Here is a 9,717-nt window from a genome sequence, read left to right as displayed (position 1 = left end):
CTAAAAGAGCGACCTTTTCACCATCTGCTTGGGTGCCTCAGGGAAACCCCCGGGATTCCAAGCCTGCTTTTCCCTGCCCCGCTGGGAGCCAGGCCGCAGCCGCCCTGCCTCCACCATTGCTTCGAGCCTTCGCTACACTGTAGCTCCGCACGCCCTGCCTGCCGAGACATTCCAGGGTTCCTGCTGCAGCTCAGGAGTTTTGATACATCTTGTCTACCACCTGGGATTTTGTGCTCATTCCTGCCATTCCAGTTTGCTGCTCCTGAGGGTCCTGCTGGGGCACCGGGATCGGCTGCCCCTGGGGGTTTGTGAAGCCTTCTTCCATCCCCTTCCCATCTCAGCGGCCCAACCCACCATTCCGGCGTGCCCCCCGAGCTTGCGCCAGAGCGCCCCCTGCAGCCGCGGGGGAATCATCGCACCTGCCCTGCTCACCAGGAGCTGCCAGCGCCCCTGCCGGCTCTGACCGTAACTGCACCAAAAGGGGAAAGTGCCTGACAGCCAAGAAGGTTGTCACTAGGTTACTGGTTCTGTTTGTTGCTGCTGCCATAGTTATTGTTGTTTGTTTGCCTTGTTTTATATATATATAAGTAAAGAACTGTTATTCCTATTCCTCATATCTTTACCTGAAAGCCCCTTAATTTCAAAATTATAATAATTTGGAGGGAAGGGGGCTGGATTTTCCATTTCAAGGGAGGCTCCTGCCTTCCTTGGCAGACACCTGTCTTTCAAACCAAGACAAAAACCCACTTCTGCCCTGGCAGCATGGGTGTGTGAACTGAAGGAGGACAATACTAAGAGAGGGAGTTCCACCAGACGGAAAGTAGCTCCAGTTTCCCATAGCCGAGCTGCCAGGCAAAACGGAAGGGAGGATGACATGTCCAATCCCCTTGAAGAAACCTCTAGAATGTATGCCCAGGGAGGGAATGATAACCAGGGCTAGAGGAGCCCTGCCTCTAGCCAGGTAGAAGCACAGGAGAATCGTGTCTTTGGACTGTGTGGATCCGATGGCCTGGCACATCAGAACCACAAAAATACAAGGTCTTGGACGACACTGGTGTGCAGTGCACGTTAATCCCATCGGGACATGCAGGGACAGAACCTGTTTCTATTGCTGGGGTGACAGGGGGACCGCAGCACAGAATCACACAGAATCACACAGAATGAACTAGGTTGGAAAAGACCTTTAAGATCATCTAGTACAACCTATGGCCTAACACCTCCTCGTCAACTAAACCATGGCACTGAGTGCCATGTCCAGTCTTTTTTTAAACACGTCCAGGGACTGTGGGTCCACCACCTCCCTGGGCAGACGATTCTGGTACACAATCACTCTTTCAGTGAAGAATTTTTTTCTAACGTCTAACCTAAACTTCCCATGGCTCAGCTTAAGACTGTGTCCTCTCGTTCTGTCAGTTGTTGCCTGGGAGAAGAGACCGACCTCCACCTGACTACGACCACCTTTCATGTAGTTGTAGAGAGTGATATGGTCACCTCTGAGTCCCCTTTTTTCCAGGCTAAACAACCCCAGCTCCATCAGCCGTTCTTCATAGGGCTTGTGTTCCAAGTCCTTCACCAGCCTTGTTGCCCTCCTCTGGACACGTTCAAGCATCTCAACATCCTTCCTAAATTGAGGAGCCCAGAACTGCACACAGTACTCAAGGCCTCACCACTGCCGAGCACTTTTTTTTTGCCACACTATTCCTGATACAGGCCAGGATGCCATTGGCCTTCTTGGCCACCTGGGCACACTGCTGGCTCATGTTCAGTCAGCTGTCGACCAGTATCCCCAGGTCCCTTTCTACCTGGGCACTGTCCAGCCACACTGTCCCCAGCCTATAGCACTGCAGGGGGTTGTTGTGGCCAAAGTGCACAACTCAGCACTTGGACTTGTTAAACTTCATCTTATTGGACTCGGCCCATCTATCCAGACTGTCCATGTCCCTTTGCAGAGTCCTCCTACCCTCCAACAGATCGACACATGTTCCCAGCTTGGTGTCACCTGCAAATTTACTGATGGTAGACTCAGTCCCCTCATCCAGCTCATCAGTGAAGATATTAAACAGGACTGGCCCCAGCACTGATCCCTGGGGGACCCCACTAGTGACTGGCCACCAACTGGATGCAGCACCGTTCATCACCACTCTCTGGGCCTGGCCACCCAGCCAGTTCTTAACCCAGCAAAGAGTGCTCCTGTCCAAGCTGTGGGCTGGCCAGCTTTTCCAGGAGTATGCTGTGGGAGACAAAGGCTTTGCTGAAGTCCAGATAGACAACATCCACAGCCTTTCCTGCATCCACCAGTCAGGTAACCTGGTCATAAAAGGAGATGAGGTTGGTCAAGCACAACCTACCCCTCCTAAACCCATGCTGGCTGGGTCTGATACTGTGCCATCCTGTAGGTGCCGTGTGATGGCACTCAATGATCTGTTCCATAACCTTGCCAGGTACCGAGGTCAGGCTGACTGGTCTGTAGTTTCCCAGATCCTCCTTCCAGCCCTTCTTGTGGGTGGGCATCACATTGGCCAGCTTCCAGTCATCTGGGACCTCCCCAGTGAGCCAGGACTGATGGTAAATGATGGAGAGCGGCTTCGTAAGCTCATCTGCCAGCTCCCTCATCACCCTAGGATGGATCCCATCTGGTCCCATAGATTTATGAGCATCTAAGTGGCTCAGCAGGTCTCTGACTGCTTCCTCCTGGATAACCAGGGAGCTATTCTGCTTCCTGACACCATCTACAAGCCCGGGAGGACAGTTGTCCTAAGGACAACCAGTCTTTCTGTTGAAAACTGAGGCAAAGAAGGTGCTAAGTACCTCTGCCTTTTCCTCATCTTTAGTTACTAAATTCCCTCCTGCATCTAATAGAGAATGGAGGTTGTCCTTGCCCTTCCTTCTGCCATTAATGTATTTATAAAAATATTTTTTATTGTCCTTCACAGAAGTTGCCAGATTGAGTTCTAACTGGGCTTCTGCCTCTCTAATTTTGTTTCTACATGCCCTAGGCAACCCCCTTAAACATTTCCTGAGATACCTGACCCTCCTTCCAAAGGTGATACACCCTCTTTTCTTTCCTTAGTTCCTTCAAAAGCTCCTTGCCCATCCAGGCCAGTCATTTTCCTCGTCAACTCATCTTTTGGCACATAGGGACAGTCTGTTCCTGTGCCTTAAAGATTTCTGTTTTGAAGCATGCCCATCCTTCCTGGACTCCTTTGTTCTTAAGGGCTGCTTCCCAAGGAACTGTCTGAATAAGTCTCTTGAATAGGCCAAAGTCTGCCCTCCAGAAGTCCAGTGTGGAAGTTTTATTGATGCCCCTGCTTGTTTCACCAAATATTGAAAACTCTATAATTTCATGATCGCTGTGTCCCAGACGGCCTCCAACCACCACATCTCCCACCAGCCCATCTCTGTTTGCAAACAGCAGGTCTAGTGTAGTCCCTCCCCTGGTAGGCTCACTCACCAGCTGTGACAGGAAGTTGTCCTCCACAAACTCTAAGAACCTCCTAGACTGCCTCTTCTCTGCTGTGTTAAGTTCCCAGCAGATGTCTGGCAGCTCTGCCATTAATGTATTTATAAAAATATTTTTTATTGTCCTTCACAGAAGTTGCCAGATTGAGTTCTAACTGGGCTTCTGCCTCTCTAATTTTGTTTCTACATGCCCTAGGCAACCCCCTTAAACATTTCCTGAGATACCTGACCCTCCTTCCAAAGGTGATACACCCTCTTTTCTTTCCTTAGTTCCTTCAAAAGCTCCTTGCCCATCCAGGCCAGTCATTTTCCTCGTCAACTCATCTTTTGGCACATAGGGACAGTCTGTTCCTGTGCCTTAAAGATTTCTGTTTTGAAGCATGCCCATCCTTCCTGGACTCCTTTGTTCTTAAGGGCTGCTTCCCAAGGAACTGTCTGAATAAGTCTCTTGAATAGGCCAAAGTCTGCCCTCCAGAAGTCCAGTGTGGAAGTTTTATTGATGCCCCTGCTTGTTTCACCAAATATTGAAAACTCTATAATTTCATGATCGCTGTGTCCCAGACGGCCTCCAACCACCACATCTCCCACCAGCCCATCTCTGTTTGCAAACAGCAGGTCTAGTGTAGTCCCTCCCCTGGTAGGCTCACTCACCAGCTGTGACAGGAAGTTGTCCTCCACAAACTCTAAGAACCTCCTAGACTGCCTCTTCTCTGCTGTGTTAAGTTCCCAGCAGATGTCTGGCAGCTTAAAGTCACCTACAAGAACAAGGGCTGGTGATCTTGAAACATCCTCCAGCTGCTTGTAGAATAAGTTATCCACCTCTTCTTCCTGGTTGGGTGGTCTATAACAGACTCCCACCAGGATGTCAGCCTTGTTGGCCTTCCCCCTGATTCTTACCCATAGGCACTCGACTTTATCACCATTAGTCTCAATTTTCATGGTGTCAAGAGCCTCCCTAATATAAAGAGCCACCTCTTCTCCCTCTCCTGTCTCTTCTGAAGAGCTTGTAGCCATCCATTGCAGCACTCCAGTTATGCAAGTCATCCCACCACGTTTCCGTGATGGCGACTACATCATAGCTTTCCTGCTGTACCATGGCTTCCAGCTCCTCTTGTTTGTTACCCATGCTGCGTGCATTAGTGTACATGCACTTCAGCTGGGCTGCTGATTTTACCCCTGACTCTGGCTTACCCCCCTTGGGCTTGTTTCTGGAGGCCCCAGCTGCATCCCCTTCCCTCTTCAAACCTAGTTTAAAGCCCTCTCAATGAGTTCTGCCAATTCATGGGCTAAAATCCTTTTGCCCTTAACAGATAGATGGACCCCATCTGGCTCCAGCAGGCCAGGTGCCATGAAAGTTGCCCCCTGATCAAAGAACCAAAAATTCTGCCGATGACACCAGCTTTTAAGCCACTTGTTGATAATGTGGGTTCTTCTGTTCCTTTCATCATTTGTCCCTGCCACTGAAGGGACTGAGCAGAACACCACCTGTGCTTCTGCCCCATCAACCACTTGACCCAGAGCCCTGAAGTCCCTTTTAATTGCCCTGGTGCTCTTCTTTTCAATCTCATCACTGCCAGCCTGGAGTATCAGCAGTGGGTAATAATCAGAGGGCTGAATCTGCCCAGGGAGTCTCCTGGTGATATCCTATACCCAGGCCCCAGGCAGGTAGCAGACCTCCCTGTGGGATGGGTCTGGGTGACACACAGGGCCCTCTATTCCCCTCAGAAGGGAGTCACCTACTACGACTACCCTTCTTTTCTTTTTAATGCTACAGGTAGTGATCCATCTGACAGATGAAGTGTAATTGGGAGGCTCTCCAGACAGATTATTTTCTTCGATGTCACCTGGCTGACCCCCTGGATCCAGGGCCTCATACCTATTCTGAAGTGGCACCTGGGTAGGTGATGGGGGTCGTGAGGAATTTTTATTACCTCCCTGAGGAGGGACCCATTTCCATTCCCCTTCATCAACTAGGTCTCCTCCTTCTTCCTGATGGTAGGAGGCATGGGAGTCCTCTGACTCCTCGTGGGCTTCTCTCAGGGATGGAAGGGTGAAACTCCACCAGTCTATTTTCCTTTTACTTTCCCTAATACTCCTTAGTCTTTCTACTTCCTCCTTAAGCTCAGCCACCAGACAGAGGAGATCATTCACCTGTTTGCACCGCAGGCAGGCATCTTTTGCACCATCCCCTGGTACTACTGACAGGCTCAAACACTCCATACAGGAAGGGGTCTGGACAGATGCATCCTTCTTGGAGGGTTCTGTTTGGCTTTGTACACTTTTACTAGCTATAGCTTTTGATCATTTAGAGACCATTGCTGAAAAGAAAAAAACAAACACAAAAAACCCCCCCAAAACACCCAACCAAAAATCTAGCAAAATAAAATGCCACTATAGCAGGAGAATGCCTGCAACCCTGCTTGCTTGCCCTGCCTTCCCGAACTGCTGCACAAACTGCCGTGCCACGCCCTCAGAGATGTGCCACGGCCCTGTTTGCCCCCTCCGGGTCAGCACGCTCTGGGTCACCACACTCCCTAGAGCCTTCTTTTAATCGCACCTCCTATGGCCAGAGGAAGCCCTGCCATGCACCTGAATAGCTAGCAAGAACCTGATGGAAGGTGAGGTGAGCCGGACAGGAAAAGAGTGGAAGAAACATCCTATTGTGACTGGTCCAGAGGCCCCATGTATTCTGAGCATAGATTTCTTCTGGAGTGGGTATTTCAAAGACCCAAAGGGACTCAGGTGGGCTTTTGGAATAGCTGCTGTGGAGAGGGAGGGCATTAGGCAATTGAACACCCTGCCTGGACTGTCAGAAAATCCTTCTGCATAGGACTCCTGAAGGTGGAGAAAGGAGTACCAATTGCCACCTCGACAGTGCATCGCCAGCAGTATCGGACAAATTGAGATGCCATGATTCCCATCCACAAGATGATTTGTGAGCTGGAGAGCCAAGGGGTGGTCAGCAAGACCCACTCACCCTTCAACAGCCCCATCTGGCCTGTGCGCAAATCGGAAGGAGAATGGAGATTGACTGTGGATTATCGTGACTTGAATGAGGTGACCCATCGCTGAGCGCTGCTGTGCCGGACATGTTGGAGCTCCAGTATGAGCTGGAGTCCAAGGCAGCTAAGTAGTATGCCACTACTGACATTACAAATACATTTTTCTCTATTCCTCTAGCAGCAGAGTGCAGGCCTCAGTTTGCCTTCACCTGGAGGGGCGTGCAGTACACCTGGAACCGACTGCCCCAGGGGTGGAAGCACAGTCCCACAATTGCCATGGACTGATCCAGACTGCACTGGAAAAGGGTGAGGCTCCAGAACACCTGCAGTACATCGATGACATCATTGTGTGGGGGAACACAGAAATGGAATTACTTGAGAAAGGAGAGAAAATCATCCAGATTCTCCTGGAAACTGTCTTTGCCATCAAGAAGAGCAAAGTCAAGGGACCTGCCTAAAAAAGATCCAGTTCCTAGGAGTGAAGTGGCAAGATGGATGCTGTCAGATACCCACCAAGGTCATCAATAAGATCACAGCAATGTCTCCACCAACCAGCGAGAAAGAAACACAAGCTTTCCTAGGCACCATAGGTTTTTGGAGAATGCACATTCCCGAGTACAGCCAGATCGTGAGCCCTCTCTACCTGGTTACTTGCAAGAATAACGATTTCCACTGGGACCCTGAACAGCAGCAAGCCTTTGCCCAGATCAAACAGGAAATTGCTCATGCGGTAGCCCTTGGCCCAGTCAGGATGGGACCAGAGGTGAAGAATGTGTTTTACTCTACATCTAGGAACAATGGTCTGTCCTGGAGCTGTTGAAAAACACACCAGTTTAAAAATTTTTTATGTATAACTTTAGCCAGGTTTGTTCACCTTTGCCCCAGGGGAAGGGAACTGAAGCTTCTTTCCAGGGCATTGTTTTTCTAGGTGAGGCCTGATGGGCTTAGCATTTCAACAGACTGGGAGTAGCCCCAAAGAGATAAGGCCATAGACATAACATCAACTGAACATCAGCAGCCAACTACAAACATCTACCCCAGACTCTGCCTCTGGCAGAATTGGAGACATCTCCTCTGGAAAAGACTGATAGGAAAATCAAGGAATGAAGATCTAATTAACATCAGAAGTGAAGAAATCCGGATCCAATAGGAGACCAAATACTAAGAATTACACAACTTGAGACCAATGAACACTGTGCCAATTAGTTTCTATGAGTTTTGACTGTATAAAACGTGAAAAATCTAGTAAAGGTCATGTGTCATGGAATGATTCTCTCTGCACACCCGGGCTATGTGTGGATGAGATTATTTCTGTGGTACGTCCTGGCCAGATAATAAAGTAATGCCTTGACTCTCAAACATTAAAGATGTTGTTGGAGGGTTTTTGTTTTCCCGCAGTTTTGGTGACAGAGCCTTTGGCAGAAGGTGCCTGGTGAGACTCAAGGTCGACCACTCGGATTCTGGAGCCGGTTACAGATGGTCAGAAGCCAACTACACTCCAACAGAGAAGGAAATCTTGGCAGCCTATGAAGGAGTCCAAGCCACCTCAGAGGTAATCAGCACTGAAGCACAACTCCTCCTGGCACCCCGACTACCGGTGCTGGGTGGATGTTCAAAGCAAAGGTTCCCTCTCCACACCACGCCACCGATGCCACATGGAGCAAATGGATTGCCCTCATCACACAGCATGTATGCCCATATTGGAAACTCAAATCACCCTGAGATTTTGAAAATAATTACAAATTGGCCTGAAGGTGAAAACTTTGGTCTTACTGACAAAGAGGAGCAGGAACAAGTGACATGTGCTGAGGAAGCTCCACTGTAAACCAACTGCCAGCAGAAGAAACACGCTATGCTCATTTCACTGACAGTTCCTGTCACATAATAGGGATGAACTGAAAGTGGAAAGCAGCCATATGGAGCCCCACACAACAGGTCACAGAAGCTACTGAAGAAGGTGGATCGAGCCAGCTTGCTGAACTCAAAGCCATCCAATTGGACGTGGACATTGCCGAAAGAGAGAAGTGGCCAAAGCTCTACCTTTACAACAATTTGTAGACGGTAGCCAATGCTCTGTGGGTATGGTTAGAAAAGTGGGAAAAAGCTAATTGGCAGCGCAGAGGAAGACCAATCTGGGCTACTGAAGAATGGCAAGACATTGCCACTCGGGAAGAGAAGCTACCTGTGAAAGTCCGCCATGTAGATGCCCATGCCCCCAAGAGTCAGGCTAATGAGGAGCACCGAAACAACGAACAGGTAGATCAGGCTGCAAAAATAGAGGTGTCACAGATAGACTTGGATTGGCAACACAAGGGAGAGTTGTTCCTAGCTCGATGGGCCCATGATGCCTAAGGCCATCAGGGCAGAGATGCCACCTATAAGTGGGCACGAGACCGAGGGGAGGATTTAACCATGGACCATATCTCCCAGGTTATCCATAATTGTGAAATGTGCCCTGGGATCAAGCAGGCCAAGCGGGAGAAACCCCTGTCGTATGGGGCGGGATGATCCAAATATAAGTATGGGGAGGCCTGGCAGGTTGACTACATCACTACCTCAAACCCGCCAAGGCAAGTCTGATGTACTCACAGTGGTAGAAGCCACCATGGGATGGTTGGAGACCTACCCTGTGCCTCATGCTACTGCCCACAACACCATTCTGGGCCTCGAAAAGCAAGGCCTTTGGAGGCATGGTACCCCTGAGAGAACTGGGTCCGACAATGGGACTCATTTCAAAAACAGCCTTATAAACACCTGGGCTAGAGAACATGGCATTGAATGGGTGTACCATATTCCTTATCATGCACCAGCTGCTGGGAAAGTTGAGCGGTGCAACGGACTGCTAAAAACCACCTTGAAGGCACTGGGTGGGAGGACTTTCAAAAATTGGGAGCAAAGGCCACCTGGTTAGTTAACACCAGAGGTTCCACCAACTGATCTGGCCCTACCTAATCTAAACCCCTGCATACAACAGATGGAGAAAAGGTTCTGGTGGTGCATTGGAAAGGTATGCTAGGAAAAATGTTGGTGTGACCCAGCCCACTGCGGGGCTGGGGCTGCGTAATGCCAATCAATCCCAGCCCCTCCCCTGGATCAAGTTCCCTGAAGAGACAGACTCAGAGGGTGGGTCGAGGGGCGGCTCAGAAGCCTAAGCCACACCCCCTGGGCGGTGCCCAGGTACAAGCCACCTCCCCCGGTTCAGGAAAATTCTTGGTTACTCGGTTGTTCATTGGTTCTTTGTTATAGCCCCCGCCTC

General features: G+C 49.9%; 1 protein-coding gene across 1 annotated transcript in view; it reads right to left on the bottom strand.

Annotated features, from left to right (window-relative positions):
- LOC103625222 (E3 ubiquitin-protein ligase KCMF1) overlaps positions 1–2,613 on the bottom strand; it is a 77,401-nt gene extending 74,788 nt beyond the window's left edge. The window contains exon 1 of the mRNA XM_008644630.2: positions 2,349–2,613. Within this exon, the coding sequence (XP_008642852.1) occupies positions 2,349–2,613 (265 nt within the window). The remainder of the gene's footprint in view (positions 1–2,348) is intronic.
- Between the last annotated feature and the right edge of the window lie 7,104 nt (positions 2,614–9,717).

Source organism: Corvus brachyrhynchos, unplaced genomic scaffold (assembly GCF_000691975.1).
Source record: "Corvus brachyrhynchos isolate BGI_N302 unplaced genomic scaffold, ASM69197v1 scaffold172, whole genome shotgun sequence".
Taxonomy (NCBI): domain Eukaryota; kingdom Metazoa; phylum Chordata; class Aves; order Passeriformes; family Corvidae; genus Corvus; species Corvus brachyrhynchos.
This window is presented reverse-complemented; position numbering and strand designations above follow the sequence as displayed.